The sequence below is a fragment of the Dermacentor variabilis genome, chromosome 7 (genome assembly GCF_050947875.1).
Source record: "Dermacentor variabilis isolate Ectoservices chromosome 7, ASM5094787v1, whole genome shotgun sequence".
In the NCBI taxonomy this organism is placed as follows: domain Eukaryota; kingdom Metazoa; phylum Arthropoda; class Arachnida; order Ixodida; family Ixodidae; genus Dermacentor; species Dermacentor variabilis.
The window spans coordinates 163,789,575-163,811,972 of NC_134574.1; the positions used below are offsets into that span (position 1 = coordinate 163,789,575).

At 48.1% G+C, this 22,398-nt stretch overlaps 1 protein-coding gene and 1 long non-coding RNA gene across 7 annotated transcripts in view; one reads left to right on the forward strand and one right to left on the reverse strand.

Moving 5' to 3' along the window:
* Positions 1-22,398, forward strand: part of LOC142588394 (uncharacterized) — a 62,800-nt gene that overhangs the window by 17,416 nt on the left and 22,986 nt on the right. For 2 of the 4 annotated variants that reach the window (XM_075700039.1, XM_075700042.1), the window contains exons 3-6: positions 9,084-9,146; positions 14,832-14,876; positions 17,451-17,504; positions 19,680-19,742. In XM_075700039.1, coding sequence (XP_075556154.1) covers positions 9,084-9,146; positions 14,832-14,876; positions 17,451-17,504; positions 19,680-19,742 — 225 coding nt within the window. The remainder of the gene's footprint in view (positions 1-9,083; positions 9,147-14,831; positions 14,877-17,450; positions 17,505-19,679; positions 19,743-22,398) is intronic. The other 2 variants (XM_075700041.1, XM_075700040.1) reach the window with 2 other exon arrangements.
* Positions 11,430-22,398, reverse strand: part of LOC142588396 (uncharacterized) — a 101,051-nt gene continuing 90,082 nt past the window's right edge. For all 3 annotated transcript variants that reach the window (XR_012829714.1, XR_012829713.1, XR_012829712.1), the window contains 2 exons: positions 14,160-14,374; positions 11,430-11,926 (listed from right to left, as the gene is read on the reverse strand). This is a non-coding gene — a long non-coding RNA (uncharacterized LOC142588396). The remainder of the gene's footprint in view (positions 11,927-14,159; positions 14,375-22,398) is intronic.

A 22,398-nucleotide genomic window follows, 5' to 3' on the forward strand; every position in this document is an offset into this window, starting at 1 on the left:
CACCATGTGGCTGACCGCAACGTTTTGCCCTCCATGCAGCAAGACTGCCGCACCTGGGCACGCACTTTCATCTAATGTAAATGCGCCTAAATTACCCGACAGCGATTTCAACACATCCACGTCGACATTCTCGGCTGTTTCTGCCTACTGGACCTTACCGTTAATGCCTGACCGCCATTGATCGTTGCTGTAGAGGCAGTATGAATTGAAGTAAGCTAATTAAAAGAGAGCTGTTGTGCTAAGAGCTCTCTGTCTGAATCCTGCCAAACTCAGTTATGCTTATTAATTAAAGCCAACTTCTTTCTTAGCCAATTGGCCAGCACTTTTCCGTATCGAGTATGTTTCAAACCTCTTTCCTGGGTCCATCCCAAAGGTAGTGCACAGCCGCGCCAAAAAATTACATAATATTCAGGTTTGAACTTCTGAACTTTGCTGTTGTTTCGAGCTTTTAATATTGTCACAGTCGGTAATGTGGAAAGAAGACGACGCTGATGGTGGTCTTGGAGACGACGAAGAAGTGTTTAGCAGTTTCGATGCTCTACGCTTGTTGGCTCAGCCCATTAAAAGCTACCTGTAAATAGAGGAACGCTTCTTCCTTCCCGTAACAGCATTGGTGGAGGTGCGGGGTAATCACTTGAGCAAGACGGAGCTCCGCAGCGGACGTAACCTGGCCGCCATGTCTTCCGAAGGAGACAGTTCAACCGCGGCCCCGTCGTCGCCATCGACGGTCATCCTGGCCCAGCCTCGCGACCCTGGCATGTTTTCCGTGATTGACAACGTTGACGTCGATGACTGGTTACAGAATTATGAACGGGTCAGCGCACACAACAGGTGGGATAACACGCTTATGCTGGCTAATATAATATTCTACCTCAAGAAAACAGCACGGGTCTGGTTCGAAACACATGAAGAAGAGATTACGAGTTGGGACCAGTGTAAACAGAAGCTTAGAGATTTGTTCGGCAAACCCGTCGGCCGTCAACGTGCTGCAAAGAAGGACCTTGGGACCCGTGTACAGACGTCCACTGAATCTTACGTGGCGTATATCCAGGACGTCCTCGTTCTTTGCCGCAAAGTAGATAACAATATGGCAGAGGCAGACAAGGCCAGCCACGTCTTAAAGGGCATCGCGGACGACGCGTTTAACCTGCCTGTTTATAAGAACATCACAACCGTCAATGAGATCATTAACGAATGTCGCCGCTTTGAAGACGCGAAGAGTCGCCGCATAGTTCAACAGTTTACGCGTCTACCTAATACCGCAGCTTAATCGACGTGCGAAGACATTTGTCCACCGCGTGAGCCCACCTCCTCCGAGAACGTCTGTCCGTATCGTTCGGCGAGAAATCGAAGCAGCGTCTCCTGCCACGGCCAGCCGTCCTGACTTTGCTTCGTCTGCTGCCACTGCCCCTGTTCACCGGAGCCAATACAGTCCATGTCCGAGCTATCGCAACCCGGCCGAACGGCGCACCCATGACGATAGAACCATCTCCTTGTACTGTGGACGTGTGGGCCACATCTCTCGCCACTGTCGAAGTTCCTGGCCAGCCCACTCTCGACCAAGGTTTCCCGCCTACCGCCACCCCCAGCTTACCGTCGCCGCTCTCAGACGGGAAACTAACTGGAGCAGCTCCTGGAGGTGACGCTGCTCTAGAACACCGTCCTGAAATACCTCTGCTGACCCTGCCTACTAATCGGAACCTTCTGGACGTGGACGTGGATGGTTTGCCCGTTACAGCACTCATCGACACTGGAGCCCAAATTTCCATCATGAGTGCGGAGCTTCGAACGCGCTTGAAAAAGGTACTTACTCCTGCTCCGACTCGACTGCTCCAGGTCGCCGGTGGTGGAACTCCGGCTGTGCTTGGAATGTGTACTGCTCGTGTCAGTGTCGCCGGTCGCCACACGTCCGTTTTGTTAAGTGTGCTTGAACGTTGCCCTCACAATGTGATCCTCGGACTAGACTTTTGTCCGCCCATTCTGGTCTGATTGACTGTTCCGCCGGTGTTGTACAACTTGACTTACCCCTACCTGTTCCCATTGACCTTCCTGCTCAAGCTCCAGCTCAGCTTTGTTCCGCGGATTTTATACGCCTGCCATCTCTTGCAGCAACCTTCATCCCTGTTCTAGCCAGCCCATCTGTACCTGATGGAGACTATGTCCTTACTCCCGCGACGTCAGTCCTGCTTTCTCACAATGTCTCCTTCCCACACACCATCGTTTCTGTTGCGGACAATCAAACATGTCTTCCGATCCTAAATTTCGGACAGTGCCCGCAAGTAGTTCCTCGAGGCATGTCTCTTGCCACGTTGTCACCAACGCACGAGTGCCACATTACTGCTCTATCTGTTGCGCAGTCTTCGACCACTGCTCATTCTGCGCCTTTTGCATCAGCCCCGACCGAGGACCTTACAAAGATGATTGCACCGGACCTCTCCACCCAACAAGCCGCACAGCTCCGTGGCCTCCTCGAGTCCTACTCCGACATTTTCGATCTGAACGATCGCCCTTTGCGTCAAACTACGGTCGTGACGCATCGGATAAATACCGGCGATGCAGCACCTGTTCGCAGACGCCCATACCGGGTGTCGCCCTCTGAACGACAGGTTATCCAGAGCGAGGTTGACAAGATGCTTGCCAAAGGGATTATTGAACACTCTTCCAGTCCGTGGGCGTCCCCTGTTGTTCTCGTCAAAAAGAAAGATAACAGCTGGCGATTCTGCGTTGACTATCGTCATCTAAACACGATCACCAAGAAAGATGTATATTCACTTCCCCGCATTGACGATGCTCTGGATTGTCTCCACGGTGCCACTCATTTTTCATCTATAGACCTTCGCTCTCAATATTGGCAAATTGCCGTGGATGAAATGGACCGTGAAAAGACCGCATTCGTCACACCAGACGGCCTATATCAGTTCCGAGTAATGCCATTTGGCTTGTGCAATGCCCCGGCGACCTTTGAACGGATGATGGACATGCTCTGGCGTGGTTTGAAATGGTCCATCTGTTCGTGCTACTTGGATGACGTCATCGTATTCTCTTCAACTTTTGCGACTCATCTTGAAAGACTTTCATCTGTTCTTTCTGTTTTTCGCACCGCTGGCTTACAACTCGTCCAAGTGCCACTTCGGTCACCGCCAAATAACTATGCTCGGACACCTTGTCGATTCGTCAGGCATTCGCCCCGACCCCGCTAATGTTCACGCTGTGCAGAATTTCCCTGTACCAACTTGTGCCAAAGATGTTCGCAGCTTTATGGGCCTCTGCTCTTACTTCCGCAGGTTTGTGGAAAATTTCGCCCATGTTGCCTGTCCCCTGACTGACCTCCTGAAGAAAGACGTTCCTTTCTATTGGGGCTCTGAACAAGCGTCTGCTTTCTCGCAGCTCATCACGCTGCTTACCACACCTCCTGTTCTCGCTCATTTTGACCCCTCCGCTCCGACAGAAATCCGCACTGACGCCAGTGGCTACGGAATCGGCGCAGTTTTAGCTCAACGCCAATATGGGCACGACCGCGTTATCGCCTGCGCCAGTCGCCTCCGCTCTCCCGCCGAGCGCAATTACTCGATTACTGAGCGCGAGTGCCTCGCGCTCATTTGGGCGGTGGGCAAGTTCCGACCCTACATATATGGACGACCATTTACAGTTACAACCGACCACCACGCCCTTTGTTGGCTTTCCTCCCTCAAGGATCCCACCGGCCGCCTCGATCGCTGGGCCCTACGGCTGCAAGAATACACATACACTGTGGTCTACAAGTGGGGTCGTCTACATCAGGACGCCGGCTGCCTGTCTCGTCATCCCGTCGATGTGCCGGACGGTTTAGTGGATGTCGCACCGATCTGCGTTCTTTCGCTCTCAGCCTTGCAAGACATTGGCGCTGAACAACGACGCGACGAGTCGTTACGCCTCATTATCGAACGCCTGCTCTCTGCTCCGTCTGACCCATCCCTTCACATGTTCGTACTACAAAATGGCATCCTGTATCGCCGCAACATGCACCCCGACGGGCCCGAGCTCCTAACCGTCATTCCGTCTCATCTGCAAAAGATTGTACTGCAGCAACTGCACGACGTTCCCACCGCTGGACACCTTGGCGTCACGCGGACCTATGACCGAATTCGGCGACGGTTTTTCTGGCCGCGTCTCAACCGCTCCGTCCGGCGCTATGTTGCCGCGTCTGAGTCGTGTCAACGCTGAAAAAGACCAGCTGTGCCTCCTGCCGGACTGCTGCAGCCTCTGGATATACAGGCCGACCCTCTTTTCTCGCGTTGGCCTTGATCTCCTCGGACCATTCCCTATATCCAAGGACGGAAATAGGTGGATTGCCGTCGCTACGGACCATACAACTCGCTATGCCATTACTAGAGCCCTACCGACCAGCTGCGCTACAGACGTCGCTGATTTCTTGCTTCACGACGTTATCTTGCACCACGGTGCACCTCGTCAACTTCTCACCGATCGTGGCAGATACTTTCTTGCCAAAGTCATAGACGACCTACTTCGATCATGTGCTAGTGAACGTAAACTTACTACCGCTTACCATCCTCAAACTAACGGTCTTACCGAACGCCTGAACCGCACATTAACGGACATGCTAGCAATGTATGTTTTCTCCGATCATCGCGACTGGGACATTGCTCTACCATTTGTCACGCTCGCCTACAATTCCTCGCGCCACGACAAAGCTGGCTATTCACCCTTCTATCTCCTCTTCGGCCGTGAGCCGACTTTGCCTTTCGAGACACTCCTCTCGACCACGCTCGACTCGCCGACAGAGTACACTCGGGATGTAATAGCCACAGCGACCCAAGCACGCCAGATTGCCCGCATTCGTCTTTCTGCTTCCCAGACACGCCAGAAGTGCCGTTACGACCAGCGCCATCACGACGTGAACTACGAACCAGGTGCTCTTGTGCTAGTATGGTATCAAGCTCGGCATGTTGGTCTTTCCAAGAAATTCCTCTCGCGATGTTATGGCCCTTACCGCATCCTTCGCCAGGTGACCCCTGTCACATATGAAGTGTCTCCGCTGGATGCCACGGTGCCTTCACCCTTCTCTGACATCATCCACGTCAGCCGTCTCAAACCTTACCTTTCTCCGACCGATGACCCGCACCAATCAGGTGCTTTTTCCGACGGGGGTGATGTCACAGTCGATAATGTGGAAAGAAGACGACGCTGATGGTGGTCTTGCTGCCGTGTCCTTATGAAGCAAAGCGGGCATCTAACGTTTGAGGAGTGCAATGATGATTTATATTTAGATCACTGCAGAAACCGTAAAGTTATGTAGTTCTGCACTCTCGCGCACAATACTTATTGAGATGAGCATTCTTTCGTAGCACCCTGTTTCCGGTGCGTTTGTGTGTCTGTATGTTGGTCCGTCTCTAACCTGGGGCCCTATAACGTAAAACTATTCCAATATGTTTCTATTCCAATTTTCTGACGTCAAATTTGCGTAACCACTGGCGCAAGCACCGGGCGGTCACCCGCAGGGTTGTCTGAACAGACCAAACAAACGCTCTCCTCGTTCATAGGAGGTCACTTTTGTTTGCTTTAAAAACGAATAACATCGCCTACTCTTAACGGCTTGTCGTATCTAATTGGCTGACAAGAGGCAGGAGAACGCTCAAGTGGAGAGGGATTCACTGAGGCAGAGCCAGTGCACTGAAAATCGATAACCGGATGAAGAGGGTGGTGCCGGCGACTGCGATTGGTCGGCTTTCCCTTGGTTAGCTTGTGGTGGTTGGTCGAAAATCGCGGCGGCATGCAACGGAAGCTTAGGTATAACGCTAAAACTGACCGTCAGCAAAGAAGAGGGGGCAGAATGAGGTAGTAAACGTGCCGAAAGTGTTTGAAAATGTCACACGGCCACGCAAGAAGTTTTATTACACGCAAATACACCCATGCTCTCCGGCAGGTGCGAGTAGCCAGCGTCTCAGCGATTGGCGGCAGCCATCTTTTATTCTTTTCGGAACGGGGCAGCCTGCGGCTATTCCAAAAAAAAATTCCGTTTTGTTCGGCATATTAATGCATCTTTATCGCGTACACGTCACTTTGACGCGGTGAGTTTGTGCTGTTTTGTGACGTCGCGTGACAGGCAGGTGAAGTAGGTGCAGCCCGAAAACATTTTACCAATAGCCGAGGGCTAACGGCGAAAAGGGGTCAAATCAGAAATAACCGTTTTTCTTTTTTCTGTCAAATCATGCATAATCGGTGTGCACATCATATCAGATGGGGAGGTATCGCGGTTTTCGTGACGTCGCGTGACAGACAGATGAAGTGGGGGTTGGTCGAAAATAGTTTTTGTGCAATAGTGGAGGGCTGATAGCAGAATTGGAATAGAGAAGTTTGGAATAGTTTTACGTTATAGCTCCCCTGTTTCACGACAGCTTGGATCACTGGGTATACTCAATGCTCTGATGGAAGAGCATCGGGCTGCTGAGCTAATAGAACCAGTTTCGAAACTAACTATCCCAATGCGGGTCACTCACGAGACCCTAGGTATGCTCCCTCTTTCGATAAACCATTTTGATGCCAAGTTAGCTCACAGGGCACGTGACGCAGTTCAATGACAAAAAAAATATTTCAAAGCGTCTCTAGTGCTGATCTCAATGGAACCAGGTTGCGGCAAATATATTCAGACAATCGTGTATGAACATATGTGCACAGAAACCCCACGCGTGGACTTCGCGACGGCGTCGTTAGATGGAGCATCGTGTCCAGGCGAAGTTTGAGAGAGGGTCGTAACGCGATGTTTGCGTAGCACCCGTAGTAGAGAGCAGCCTGGCTATGTACAGGCCTCTTAAACACCCTTTGTGCCCTTTTGCCCCTCACCAGTGCAGGACAGCCAACCGGCGTTAACCTCCCTGTTTTTCCCATATGACTTGAAACGCTGTATTTATTTTTCATATATAGCGGTTTCGGCGGCGGTAGTACGGTGCGTCGCTACATTGCATCAATGCTAATAGCATTAAAGGGAAGCTGAAACGGTTTTCAATTTCCATGATTTGCTGGGGTTGGGAAAAAGAGACCTAATAATTTACGGTTCCGAAATTTTTTTCTTCGTTTTGTTAATATAAGGAGCGGAAATCGCTTTCTAAATCCCCCCCCCCCCCCGCGGACACGCCCTCATCGCTTCCCGGAGCACCGGGTGAGGTGGTTGCCAGAGGAGAGAACCGGCGAGAGGGACGTCATTCGCCGCGACCGAGCTGCCGGACCGGCGTGCTGTCATGTGCTGGCATGCCTCTTTCCGTCCTGCGCTTTACTGAACGACGCTACGAGAGATCTGCCGCCGCCGCCGCCGCTCACATTTGTTTTCTTTTGCGATTTTCGTAAACTGTTCTTTCCATCTGTGCTGCGTGAGTGCCTACAGCCAAGGGCGCCCAACATGTCCTCGTTCTGTGCAGCATTCGGCTGCGCGAACACAGGCGGGCGACACGATGTGGTGTTTCACAGGTTCCCGAAGGACAAGAAGCTTGCAGCGCAGTGGGTCCGTGCGGTGAGGAGAGATAAGTTCCTGCCGACGAAATCAACTGTGCTGTGCTCGGACCATTTCCGCGATAGCCGGATAGCCTTACGACAAATGCGGAAACGCGTTATTGCTAGCGTTGCTACACTCCGTTTCATACAGCAGGTGCAACGCTGTGAAGGCTTGAGATACTTCTTGCAGTGGCTGCGTTCGCACTTAGAAAAAGTTCGGTGCTTCTTGACCCGATTTTCGAAAAAATTTTCCATATATAAGCTCAGTTCTGAATGAAAAAAATAAAGAATTTACCCATAGAAACAATCCGTGCGCTTATACGACTGCTAACACGTTCTTTTAAATCAATTTTCTTTTCGGCATTCTTTAATTGCAGCCCGTCGCGGCAGCTTCACGTGCATGCTCGTGCGAGCAAACGCGGCTGGCACGCTGCGAAGCATAGACGGGAACGCGCGCAGTAATAAATTTTGGTGACCGGACTTCGCGCGTAGCTTCCACAGCGTTGCACCTGAGGCATGACATGGAGTACAGGCTTAGTGCCTAGTGACATTCGACGTACGGTTACAGTTATCGTGTTTACCACACGGCGGTGCTAAAACTGCCTAATATCTCTATGTCAACACTACCATGGAGCACGCATACCGATTCTTGATCGAGCCACAATCGCAAAGTCGTCGAACCATAGTATGAATATTGCACATATCATACCTCTGGCCATCTCTGGATGTGTATGATAAGCAACATCCATGACTGTACCTCACAGCACTGCATGTGCGCGCTTTGAAACGCGGCACTTATAAAAAACCACGGGACATTAGACAAGCAGCGGCAAGGTGCTTGACATGACGGAATCGCACCCGTGTTTACAATCTAATGAGAAGTTAGTGCTTCGGCATTCTTCCAGCAGCATGTTCCCAGTGACACTTTAGCGCATTTTTTCTCCCGTCATTGGAACGTGCAGCTACATGAAAAAAACAACAACATACGTACCAGCTAAGATTTCCAACGCGCGACAAGGTGCACACATCGCTCTCGCTGTTGGCACACTCAATATCGTCGTTGCCGCCGTTGCCGCCATCGTTTTCCGTATCGGCTGTCGGCTCGAACATGTACGGTGAAAATACAAGCTGTCCGAGACAGCGAGAACGTTCCATAATGCTTACAACTCAGCCGTGACTCAGCTATGAAGCCAGAAGAGAACAGTGCTACGCTCTGAAACGGCGGCGCCGACAGGCGACTGCCGCGAATGACGTCACAGCGGCCCCGACCAATCACGGGCAACAGCGGCGTCCGCGCGATGCCCTGAGGCGCTGGTGCGCGTTTTCATGAAAAAACAGCCGCTTGCGTTTGTTTCCGCTCTTTTTGAACCAGATATTCGTGTTCAGGGGACTCAAAACTGTAGAATGCCGCAGAGCACTCATTTTTTTTCGAAAAGTGTTTCCGCTTCCATTTAAGGCCACTGTTCCATTGTGGGATGGGTTCTGCCTAAATTCTGCGAGAACATTCCTTACTTTTAGACAATAATTGCGGGATCTTTTAGCGTACGCTGTTATAAATCGGGTTATATATAAGCGCGTTTTTATGCCTTCATTTCTAGGTATACCAAGAAAAGACACCCCATTATTGCATAAACCACCGCAGTCACGGACGAAAAAAGCAAGTAAGGACAGCGGTCACATGTTCATGAAGTAAGATTGTGCTTTAAGTTTTACGGTTTCAGCGACGTCTCCATAAGGAAGTGCGCTTCATGCATAGCTGTCACGGCGTGGCATTCGATTCGGCGAATCACCGATCAACTGGTGCCAAAGGGTCGTAGGAATAGGAACCGGTGAGCAAGACGGTTATCGACGGCCATTCGGGCAAGCAGCCGAAAGAAGTCGAAGGCAGGTTTAGAGATTATTGCTTTTTTGTCGTTGGCGCGACCGTGACGCCCCGACGGTTTTTTGTAGGAACCCCTGTGTATTCTCTGCCCCGCGCGTGCCTTGAGAAGCTTGCTAAGAAGGCCGGGGTGCGAATACTCCGAAATATGTGGTGTCGCTGTGCTATCCTGTGTCCACGAATTGCTGACAGTGTATGTGTGCCGACAACGCCGTATGGCCGGCTGCCGCCATTTCTCCTGTGTTTGTGAACAAACAACAGAGGCCTGCCACGGACTCAAGGGTGTACGTGTGTGGTGCAATACAAGTGCTCGACCTCTAACAGCAGGGGTGAATCACCCGTTCCCTCACCTCTAATTAAAAGGGGTATGGCGAAGACCTCGGGAGGAGCCGGTATACAATTGGGTGAACTTGATTGGATCGTCACCAATATCTGTCATTCCCCAATACAGAGGACTAGCGAAAGGAGAAGTTATTTAAACGCAGGTATGTTTTAGACCGAGCTAAGCAGTCTAGAAGTTGAGCGTACAATCTGCTGAGAAGCGTCAAGGAGCTAGTGCCGTCCAGTATCGCCTGGGCAGCCTAGCCGCGTCTGAACTGCAAGTTACTAGCGCAAGCTTTTGGGCCCGTTGGTGCACGACGAACTTGAAGAAGTGGGGTACCAGCGAAACACAAAGGACGCGCACACAAGGAAAACGTGTTAGACACGGACGGACGCTGGTACCAGCGAAACAGAAATGACGCGCACACAAGGAAAAGGGGTTAGACACGGACGGACGCTGGTCCGTCCGTGTCTAACCCTTTTTCCTTGTGTGCGCGTCCTTTGCGTTTCGCTGGTACCCCCTTTTTCAAGTTCATCATGCAAGTTACTAGTTGGCGTAAGGAGCGAGAAGAAAGGGGGTTAACCGAGGGGCCCGATTTTTATTAGTCATATCATAAGAAGCCAACAAGCACTGACACCAAGGACAACACAGGGGAAATTACTTGTGCTTAATAAATGAAATAAAGAAACGATAAATTATTGGAAATTACCCCGTGCTTGTTGGCTTCTTATGGTATGACTAATAAAAATCGGGCCCCTAGGTTAAGCCCCGTTCTTCTCGTTCATTACATAACGAGGGTCTCGAATCCGGCTACATTGACGCCTTCAGGTAGCATATGTGGGTTTATTGACCAGTTGCCTTCACCCAGAAAGATCACGTTCTCGTGACGCCTGCGGCAAGAAGGACGTTCCACGTCCGCCGCCAAGGTCTGTGAGTGGTGGCGCTGGCTAACACTCCCAGGGTTCTACTAGGACACATAAATACTCAAGAAGGTGGATGGGAAAACAGCGCCGAGGTAGCTCAATTGGTAGAGCATCGCACGCGATATGCGAAGGTTGTGGGTTCGGTACCCACCTGCGGCAAGTTGTTTTTTCATCCACTTTAATTTCCATTAATTCATCGTTTCTTTATTTCATTTATTAAGCACAAGTAATTTCCCCTGTGTTGTCCTTGGTGTCAGTGCTTGTTGGCTTCTTATGAGTTGGCGTAAGATACGACAAACCAACATCTGCAACGAAGCTCACGGTAGTTCCCCTCAAGTTAGCTCAACCTGCTCGAGGGAAGACGTCAGACCTAGACTCCTGGAAAACCCAGCCCAGCAATCGCATCCACCGCAACGCGATCGACTTGCCAGCATTCTTCGGGAAAGCTCTGCCGTCGACTCCACGCTTTATGGACTTGCTGCCCGGCCTACGTATGCCATCATTTGTTTTCTTTTGAACTCTGTTTACTTGACCAGCACTAAGTGTGTTTTGTGTAGTCTTAATTTCTTTATCCCTTGTGAATACTTCATTGCGTTTCAGTTGTCTTCATCATTGATCTATATTGAGCACATGCGTGTTAGCGTTCTTGTGTTTCTTTGTGTCATTGTCAGACGACAAATATTTTTTCTGTCTTTCTCCCGACTCTGACTCATTCGCTGTGTTCAATTGCGGATGAAACGACCAACCGGCATGTTTACCCCATCGATGACCTCGCGCCGACCGGGAATGGATGACAAGCCATGACAATAGCTCTCTGCAGAAATCTTGAATTTGTGTAGTTTTATTTCCTTGTACACAATGAATATATTACCCATGTAGGCCAAAGCAGAAGGTGCCCTTGCCTCTCTTGCCGCAAGGATATTACGATGATGGGATATGTTCTCATTACATCGTTCGCATCGCTTGCATTTCAGTCATTGGAAGATCGCCGCTTAATTCCTCTTTTATGGCTGCTTCACAGGTACATTTATAGTATTAACTTTCAATTTTTGCCGCTTCATGCTCCTCTGCGCACATCTCGTGGCTTTCACGACGCACTTAACCTCATGCGCATTCATTGCCAAATTCATCACCACTACCAAGAGTACTTGCACATTGGAACAGTCTCTCGGGTCACATTGCATCCATCTCCAATCAGTAAACGTTCCGTGATAATCTGAATTCGTTGCGTGTTAATATTCTATAACGATGTTGCACTTTCCTATATTTCTGTCATGTAATTACTGTTGCCCCCTTTCTCAATGACCTTCGATGGACCTGCAAGGTAATACAAATAAATAAATAAATAAATAAATAAATATTTACGCACTCACGGAGCTGTGTACAGAGGTAGACCTAGCGCAGGAAATAAGCTCCGGAATTGTTTCTCCGCACAAAGGAGCAGGGTAGTCTTACTGGGGACTATCTTTCATGTTACACTCGAAAAATGTTAGTCTTTTTATTCAGTGATAGACGTCAGCCACCTAGATGATTTCTAATGCCATTTTGTCTTATTGAACAGTCAGAAGAGCAACATATTATGTGTATTTATTTCTATGCAGATTGGTTATAATTTTACGCAGTAAAGCTTCTACGTTACCTTGATTGCTTTCCTACAGCAAAAAATTATGGCAGGACTAATTTGCTTATGTATGCCGACGTTAATGCGAGAACCATCGAAGCAATGTGACTACACGTGCTATTGCCAAGTTTTCCAGTTTTATGCAACCGACTTTTTCAATTTTCAGTTACCGACAACATCTCACTTTCATGCAGCTCAACGATCCGCCCTCAATGCACACCCTGGTCCCGCTCTGTTCACTTCTTTTTCTCCACTCGGCCGCTTTTGAGGCCGAAATTTCCACTTCTCTGTAACTGATTGCTTGAATTTTCATCGCTGACTTCATAACTTTTGCTTCTTTTGCTTGACTATCCAAACATCTATCCAGCGGCACTTACCCACTCTAGATTGATTGATTGATTGAACAACGTTTATTTTATAAGGAAAGGGTTGTGGAAGCAGGTAGGTGTGGCCCCTAGTACAGGGCTCCACTGGCCTCAGCATCCCGCCATGCTTGGTCGAAGAGTGCCTCTTGGGCCTCCTTTCCCTCGCTGACAAGCCCGGTCTCCCAATGCTCCGTTCTGAATTTTGGCGCCGGAATGTGAGGCATATCAGTTTTTGGTATCCCAAGCTCGCATTCACACGTAATGAGGGCGAGAGTTGGCTGGACTCCGCACCACGGGCAAGTGCCCATGTATGCGGTGGGGTGGATGGCATGTTTTAAGCGTAAGTGCGGGTATGTATTTGTCCTGCAGGCGGCGTCACTCATACGCTTCCCTTACACTTAACCGAGGGTGGGGTGGGGGCCAACGCTGTCTTTCGCGACGCTGGTGTTCTAGGACATACCGAGGCATGTGGGACGCTTGGGACGGGAGGAGGTTGTCTGGACAGGGGACACTCACTCGGTGAGTCACAACTCAAGCTGCACTGTCCGCTCTGTCGTTCCCTGTGGCTGTGGGGTGTCCCGGGCACCACATGATTCTGTGTTTCTTATGTAATGTTGTAACCAAGAGGCAGGCGACACATTCAGGATAGTTGCCGCTGGCGAAGTAACGGCATTCACGAGGCAGGGGTCTTATATCCCCGCTCTAGAGGACTGGCTAAAAATATTCGCATACCCTGTATCACACGCCCAGTTGGGCATACCCAATGACCGAAGTTGTCTATTAAGGCACGTGCCACCTGTGTCACGTGTCATTAAGCCAGTGTCACCTGTCCAGTTGCCCAGATCCAGAGGCCCAAGTTGCCATCCTTGGGCATACCCAACGGCGCATACCCGGTGGCCCAAACTGACGTGAAAAAGATTATAAACGAATGAAAAAACTGAAAAGTGCGTAAAGTTCCCAAAGAATGCTAATCGCATGAATATTATCCACGTGAGATCCAGTAGGAATGACGAGTGCAGATGCCAGTTTTATACCTGAAATCCTCCCAAATAAGACATTTGCAACAGTTGATTAATTCGTTGCCTTCTCTTATTCACTAATCGGGACTTCGCGCTACTGATAAAGGCACTTGTACAGAAAAGCAGAGCGATATGAATAAGCAGCAGATTGTGGGCTATTGTTTTCGAATAAGAAAAGGAATAATGTGATTATGCTAGTATCAATAATTGATATGTCGGACACAATCAAAAAGAAACAAATATCACCTCAAGATTTTGGTATTCTAGCATAGTAACTATGGAAGGAAATGGTTTATTGTTTACAGGAAGAAAAGCCACGTAATTCTTTGTAGCTGTAATTTATCCAACAAGTCAATTTTCTACTTCTCAAAGTCTTTCTTGCCGTTCTGGTCTCGCTTGCATCAACAGACACTTGGATTAATACCGCTTTACGTTATAGCGGCAGTCTTTTCTAGCTTCTTAAGGATGCGAGACAAAACAAGAATGGTTTACGCGACACTTCCAATGCAACTTCTTTTTCTCTGTAAAAAGAAGGAATTGCTTACCCGAAAGAAATGAAATTTCTTGAATATATAACAGGCACCAACAGGCAAGTGCTACTATGGCTTAGCAACAAGGCCGAACATCCACCCTCGTCAAGTTCAATTCTTCAATTAGTTTGTTATGGCTTGGCACGTTGTCTGCAAGTCGGTTTTCATCAAACTGCTTTTCTACTTTCTCGAACTCACTGATATAAATCTTGCTCCGTACAGGTTGGCATCTGAAGGAGAAATGCACTTAATTTAAGACTCCCTGTTGAAAAACACACAAAAGGGTGCGCTCTTTAACACTTCGGTCGTCCAGTGATAAAATAAGCTGCTACCAATGAGATTATAGTTCTCGTGATCATGCACCGAACGCTGACGGCAACATAAGACCAGAGGCTATGGCTTGAATGTATTGTAGCTTGAACTTACAACGCCACCCTGTCGTATCACGCCTGTGCCACGTGACAGAATATAGAAGAACGTGAACACTTTTATCTCGCCAATTGCTTCTTCTCGTTACGTAGACTTCTCGCTGCTCACGGGAAGCGAATCGAGTGTCTTGCCTCCAGCAGCACTCCATTCCAATAAAACGCAACGGCAAAGGCTGCGATAAACAGAAGCGACGGCGTGTGCTTAAAGGCGATGCCATAGACCTGGAGACACTTACGATGCGTTTATATTTATTTCTAGAGGGACCACGATATCTTGTTGGAAAGCCTGGATCATATTTTGTGGGTAAGTATTCAATTCACCTAGTCACGAAAGGTACCAAGGCAGCGATTCGGGCTATAGCTGGCATTTAGTAATGGGATCCGAAGCAGCGTTACAAAGACCGAAGCAGCGTTACAAAGAGAAGAAGTGTCAAATAACCACAACACACGCTGCCGTTTCCTGCTGCTTGTTTCGGGAAGCGCATGCACTTTGACATGAATCTTTTGCGCATGTCAACTGGGGCGTGACGCTACGTCGAAGATGACCTAGCTGCATGACTATTTAAATTAGCTGATTCCTTTGGAGATAGTAATTCGGAAACTGCATTCGCGCACATGTCGAATACATTTTGAATACGGATGGCTTAGACTGATTCATGCTTGGGCTGTTCTCTTGCTTTACCCACGACGCTGCACTGGTCAAACAAAGACGTGCAATGACAGCAAGCCAGCTAGCCACCGGAAAATTACGTTATTACGTTCCCATGTCTGTTCGTTAAGTCAGCGTTTTCTTTACCTCACGTAAAACATACTGCATAAAAATGGTACGCGATAAATGGCGCACTTCGCCCAACCAGCGATCTTTTAACAGCAAAGCTATGTATAGCTACCCTGCGGCGGTGGTCGATGTCCGTCCGTCTACGCGTCGCGTCGACACGAAAAGAAAAAGAAATTCGTCTCCAGTTTCTCGCGAATGCTCTGTAGCTTTCAACCTATTGTTGGTACCTTGGAAAAAGTTATACTGAAATTAGCCGTTAAAACGACTCTATCATTACGACGAATTTCATTTACTTGTAATAATTAGTTAGTTCGTAGTGAAGTTGTAAACGTTACAGAATTCCCGTCTGCTGAAAGTACATGGGTTTCTACCGGACGAAAACGGACAGCCCCGTGTTTGTAATAATAATAATAATAATAATAATAATAATAATTAAAATAATAATAATAATAATAATAATAATAATAATAATAATAATAATAATAATAATAATAATAATAATAATAATAATAATAATACCTATATATACAGAGATCCGTCGATTGAGGTAAAACACCTTACAGCTTCGCTGCTCGTCCTCTTTCACAGAGTGGAATGGCTGATTAATTTTTGATGGGGGTGGAATGCCAGAAAGCCCGTGTACCGTGCGTTGCGGGCATGTTAAAAAAACTCCAGGTGTTCGAAAATAATCAGTAGATCCTCTTCCTCCCCCCTACGACGTGCATCAAATCAAATCATGGTGTTCGCATGTGGAACTCCGAAATTTGTATTGATATTGTTACTTTAATGCCTTTTCTCGAAGTGTTTGACAGTAGCCTTTGGTTTAGTCATCCTGCTTATTTCGCGTCAAAACTAATGCTTCTACAATTAAACGCCGGGAAATCTTTTCCAAGTTGTACAATAGGATATGAATGTTGGGAACTGCAGCACCATTAGTGTTTCTTTTTTTTAACACCCGCCGCGGAAGCTTAGCGGTTGGTCTTTCGCTGCGAAGCACAAAGTCGCGGGATCAAATGTTGGCCGCGGCGGCCACATTTTGATGGATGGAGGCGAAATGCAAAAACGCCCACGTCCCATGCATTAGAGGCATGATATAGATTCCCTGGTTGTCAAAATTAACCCGCAATGCCCCACTAAGGCGTGTGTCATAATCAAATCGTGGTTTCGGCGAGCAAAAACCCGTAATTCATTAATGCATCGCTTTTTTTTCTGTTGAATTTAAGAGCCCCTTACTTCTGCATCATGCTGTCTTAAGAATTCACTCAGCCACGGCAAGCGACTCATTGTAAGGGCACCCTGATTTAGACGATTGACGCGGTTCTCGATCAAATCGTTGAAGGTGCGCGCAGAGTACGATAAAAAAAACAAATGTTTACGATTGCTCACCTGACCAGTTTGGAATGCGAGAATGATATAGTAGGAGTCGTTTTTTAGCAGAGGGCTTGTAACTCCGACAAAGACTGCAGTTGCTAAGGTTCAATTTTAGGTCCAGAACTATGCCTTTCCTTCTACAGGCCGTAGATGCCCGACATAAGAGATCATTCAACTATGATTAGAATATTATGGACAACTAGGCTTAACTCCGCAGTGTAACAATCAATAAAAATATAAAATCATCAACGCACCCCTACACTCTCTTCACATTTGTTTCTTCAGGCAACGCAGACAGCGTATTCTGTAACACAGAGAAGCATAACTCGCTCAGAACTGGTGCAATGCAGGACCTGATGCACTCCCCAGTATATTGAGGATACGGCTTTCTATTCCAGTTAAGGCGCCCTTTCATCGGTGTTCTTCAGAGTTCTACGGCAATAATTCCTTTGATAGCTGTTGCAGTTTGCAAAGCCCTTCTAGCCCAGTGAAAGGCGGTTGCACCGGCTAGTCCACCACGAAAGCATGATAGCGGCTTCATAGCTGTCAAATAGCACTAAGAAAAAAAACACCAATCGGCCACGGCAGCCAATGTAGAACGATGCTGCACGTGTACGTAACCGGCGCGCCCTGACCGATGTAACCAATGTGTTTAGTCATTGTGTTTACGATGCGTCTTTAAATAAAAATGCAGGGCGTAGTACATAAGTTACTTTCGATACACATTAGGAAATCGCCCCAGACACGCCCGGGGGAGGAAACTGAAGAAGCTGGGAACACCTCGTAAGTAATTCTACGAACTTAAATAAGGTAAGTATACTGCTACGAACCTCCTCATCGATGCGATTCCTTTGCACTACCTGATGCCAGTAACTTATAATTAGATCAAGTGCCCTTATAGCTCAGCTTACGGCGTAAGTCTTAAAGGAGTCCTGAACTAGCGCTCGCGCTTGGTGAAGAATCGCCGTCCGGGGAAAGCATATACGCTGCTGCGAAGATCTCAGCCAAATTCAGCAGCCGTGCGCCGCGCGTAGAGCTCGCAAGTGGAGCGCGACATCATCCTTTTCTGGATGCTTTATTTTGTAATTTCTATAGCAGATGCCATGTGCGGCTGCTATTGACCAATACGTGACATCAATGAAGGAGAGTCATTGCATCAGTGCGCTTTTTTCCTACTGTTTCTGGGCATACTATTGCGACCGCAGTTATACGGGCACTCCAGGCACATTTCTTACGCCGCCGTGACGTTCCCTATAAACATCGCGGCCGCGCGCCGTACGCTGTATGCGCGAGTGAATGCTTGCGAGGGAGAGCCCATGACGGCGGCTCAATCTCGCGCGCGCGAAGGAGGATAGCGGGGAGGAAGCACGCAGTCTCCCGTCGCGCGCAAGGCACCAGAGGGAGGTTAGAAAATCGAGCATACGAAAAAACTGAAGAAAAGCGAGGATGAGGTGGCTCATGTTACCGCGTGTGGTTGTGACGCTCAATTTTCTGAGACTACTACTCTGGGCAGCAGCGGTGACGCCTATTCTAGGCTTACACTTGAGGCCTTCTTTATCTAGAATAATAGAGATAGGTGTATAAGTGAGTCTTCTATCTCATTACTAGATGCCGAATCTGACTTCTTGCGCCACCGCCTGTGAGGTGCATGTGTCTGTTCTCTTTTGCTTGGTATGCGCATGCGTGATACGGGGATATATATGTATGATCCTATTTTTGCAGTAAACAGTTGTGAGTAGCGCTTGTCTTCGTCCACCTTTCTTGTTTCTGTGCTTTTATCGTGCCAAGTTACTGCTTTAATTATGGAAAACCAACTAGCCCAACAATCAACTTTTCTACATAAACAGCTTTCTAGTATGCGAAAATCTTCTTTCGAATTTATATATAATAGTTACTTTTGGAAGCGGCCGACTACAGTCAGCTCCCGCTCAGCCGCGGCCGACCGCGTAGGAGTTTGGCATCCCTGTTCATTGGTGTCGGGCAGCCGTCAGGTATCGCTAATTTCGAATAGTTTTGAACACTCAACTCGCCTCGAACCACGCGAAAGTCAATGTCAGACCGCAGGCAGACTTACCAGTGCGCGCTCACTCCTGGCCGCTCGTTGCTAGACGCGTCGGAAGGCTTCGTTTAGTGTTCGCCGTTGGCGTTGGCGTCGCCCAGAGGTTGCGTATATATTTATGTATATGTATGCTATATGCCACGCCGTGCTACATTACATGCGGTATATGCGGCTTGTATTGCCACATCATTCTATCACTAAAGTTTCTCATACAAGGTCTTCCCTTTTTGATAAAATTATTTCTCAGAATTTTGAGAATGGTAGCCCACAAACAAATGCCATGAAAGAAAACACCGGCAACGCATTCCTTTCATTTTCTCAGGCTTAAATATTAAAAGTACGAAGCAACAACAGAGCTCAACTTAAAGTTAGGTAATTTTACTGGCGCGGCTGTGCACTACCTCCGTGACTGGCCCAGGAAAGAGGCTTGAAACATGCCAGATAGAGAAATGTGGTGGTAAAATCGCTTTGAAAGACGTTTGCTTTAATTAATGAACATAAATGAAATCATCCGATGGCAAGATTCAAACAGAGGACCCCTGGCAGAAGAGTTTGATCTTACTTAAGTAGCTTACGTTTAGTTTAGTTCATACTGCCATACGACTACAAGTTTTAACATCGTGTAATATCTTACATGCAGCTATCACATTCACTGCTTCTCTCTTAGGGTGAAACTGTGATAGTTTCAAAGACCATGCACGCTGTCATCTCGGAACGCTGGGTGACGTATACCAAGATTAATATGGGTTCTCGAGAGTGGTACGGTTGAAGTGCATATTTCATCGCTAATGAAGCGCTTTTTTTTATGACTTTGATGCTTGCTGGCCACTTTGAGGGCCCCATCGACCTTACATGTAAGTGCTGCGTATGAAACGGAAAAAAATGTGCATATTTTTTAGGGAGCGGGAAGAACAAGCCAACGCGCAAGCGTACAACACAGTATAACAAATCAGAGCACGAGGGTGAGTGAAACTGCAGCTTTCTTGCGATAACAAGAATCATGCTGTCGTGTTTTTATGTAGCAGTACAACTTATCAAGCGCCTTCTTTAGAGTTTTGTCGATTGTGGCTCCAGTGGCGGCCCAGCTATTTACTTTCCACTGCTTTAAATGGTGCTTCAGTACACGAGCAACTTTAGTTTTTTGAGCCTTTGTATGTTGGTCGTCATCAGTGCTTGAGTTGGTGATATTCACTAGCATCAAGAGGTACTGAGTGTTACTACCACTTTAAGCGCCTAACTTAGCAGAAGATAGTGAGCTTTGTTTGGCATCACATGTTAGTGTTTAGCCAGTGAATGTGTCGACTTTTTTTAAGAGTGTGCAGCGCCTCTCGCGGTCCGACTCAACCAGCGTCATCATTTCCATCCGCAACATAGTATCCACAGACCTATACGCTGTTGTCGAGGGGTTACCAACATCGACTAATCGACCGTGAAATTTTCAAGAAGAATCGCTTCGCTACACAGTGGGAAAGCAAAGGGGACCTTGACAAAGTTCAGTACAAAAACCTCAATTCGGGCAGTACGATCACAGACACTAATGAAATTGGGGAAGATCGAAATACGTTTCTGCTCTCAGATTCTACCGCATTTACCTTGACGGCCATAGTTATCAAACAAACTTCGACATAAACAGGTCTTTCTATGAATAAGGCAAGCAGGAATAGCTCAATAGCCTTCTCCAGCAATGCCAGGTGTGCATTTTGCCGTCATGAAAGATTCGACAAGCGCCAGTTGCGAAGCAACGCAATAAGACTGAAGAATGGGCTCGGTTGATTCGTGAGAGACTCTACCAAGTTTTTCCGGGACAGCGAGAAGCCATCAAGTAACTATTCGGTGAAATATTGCGCTACAAGATAATCTTGACGTTCGAGAGTCCGTGGGCATTACCTATAGTTTTTAGTGAAGGAAAACGGTGGGACTCTGCCTTTTTAGGTCAATTATTGTCGGCTGAACAATGTAAGGGAGGATGTTTTCTTCGTCCGACGAATAGGCAAGGGGTTGCACCGATTCTGAAACGCAAAATATTTTTGTTGGTTTATCTCAAGACTGGCAACACGCAAATTGGAGTCGACGAGAGCTATCGAGAGAAGACCGTCTCTATCATGCCCCATGGCCTGTTGTAGTTCAAGCTCATGCCGTTCAGGCTTTGCTCATCACTTGCAATGTTCCAGCGCGTGATGGACTGGCTTGATGTGCAAGATCTGCCTCGTCTGCTTCGATGACCCTATTCTTATTGCGGCAAATTTCGACCAACACATCATGTGCCTTGGAGCAGTTCTTCAAGAAATCCAGCCATCCGGAGTTCCCCTGAAGCCCGAAAAGCACCGCTTTATGCAGGGAGTGCCATTGTTCCTGGGTATCATCATCAGGACGCATAGATCTCTTCCTGATGCGCAGGAAAGAACTGTCCACAGTCCGCCTACAAGCTGGCTGTGCGCGGATTTCTTTGTCTGGGCGCCTATAAGAGGTGCTTCGTCAAATACTTCTCATGCATCACTGAACCACTGAATCATCTCAGAAAGTCAAAAGTCGAGTTTTGAGCAGGAAACGCCGCTGACAGCCGCATTTCAGGAGCTCAAACGATGCCTGCAGGCACCGCCACAGCGCTTGCACACTTCGACAAAGACGCGGATAACGAAGTACACACCGACGCGAGTAACGTAGACCTCAGCGCTGTGCTTGTCCAAAGGAAAGAGGGACTTAAAAGGGTCAAGGTTTACGGCTAACGGTTGCTATCGAAAGCGGAATCTAAATGTTGAATGACGGCAAAACAATATCTTGCAATCATTCGGGCTGCGGATAAATTTCGCGCTTACCTTTACGGCATGCACTTCAATGTCGTACGTAAGCGACCACCGCGCATTGTGTTGGCTCGCAAACTTAAAGGATCATTCAGGTCGTTTTCTACGGCGGAGCTTGGGACAGCAATAATTTTACATTGCTGTGAATGACAAGTTCGGACGGAAACAATGTGATGCCGATTGCCTGTCGGGCGCATCAAATTACCCACCACCGCAACACGAGAAAGACGAGGACGCTTTTCACGGAAATATAAGAGCACACGACTTCGCTGCTCAACAGAGAGTTGACTGGGAACTAAAAAGACTCGTCGAATACCTAGAAGTCAAGACCGATGTTGTCGCTAGAGTACTTAGGCGGAAAAGCAACGTCCTTGTATATAAGAACTCCTCACCTATTCGCTCCAACTACCTTCTGCATGCACCGCAGGATCATCTAAGGGCAGGTCACCTCGCATTCTCCGATACGCCTCCGAGGATACAAGTGCAGCACTACTCGTCACGCCAGGCCGGCGACGTGGCCCATTACGTCAAGACGTGCCGAGGTTGTCAAGGACACAAGACACCACCAAGTAAGCCAGCGGGATTGCTACAGACTTTTGAACCTCCTGGCCGACCACCCCAGCAGATTGTGATAGATCCTTTCGGGCGTCGGTATCAGGGCAAAATGGATCATCGTGGTCACCTACTACCTTACACGCTACCTCGAAACGAAAGCCCTACCCTAAGGTACAAAATCAAGAAAGTGTTGACAGATGGAATAGCACGCTGTGGTGTAAATGTTATAAACACGGATACGGTGCCTCAGAAAAGCTGGCCG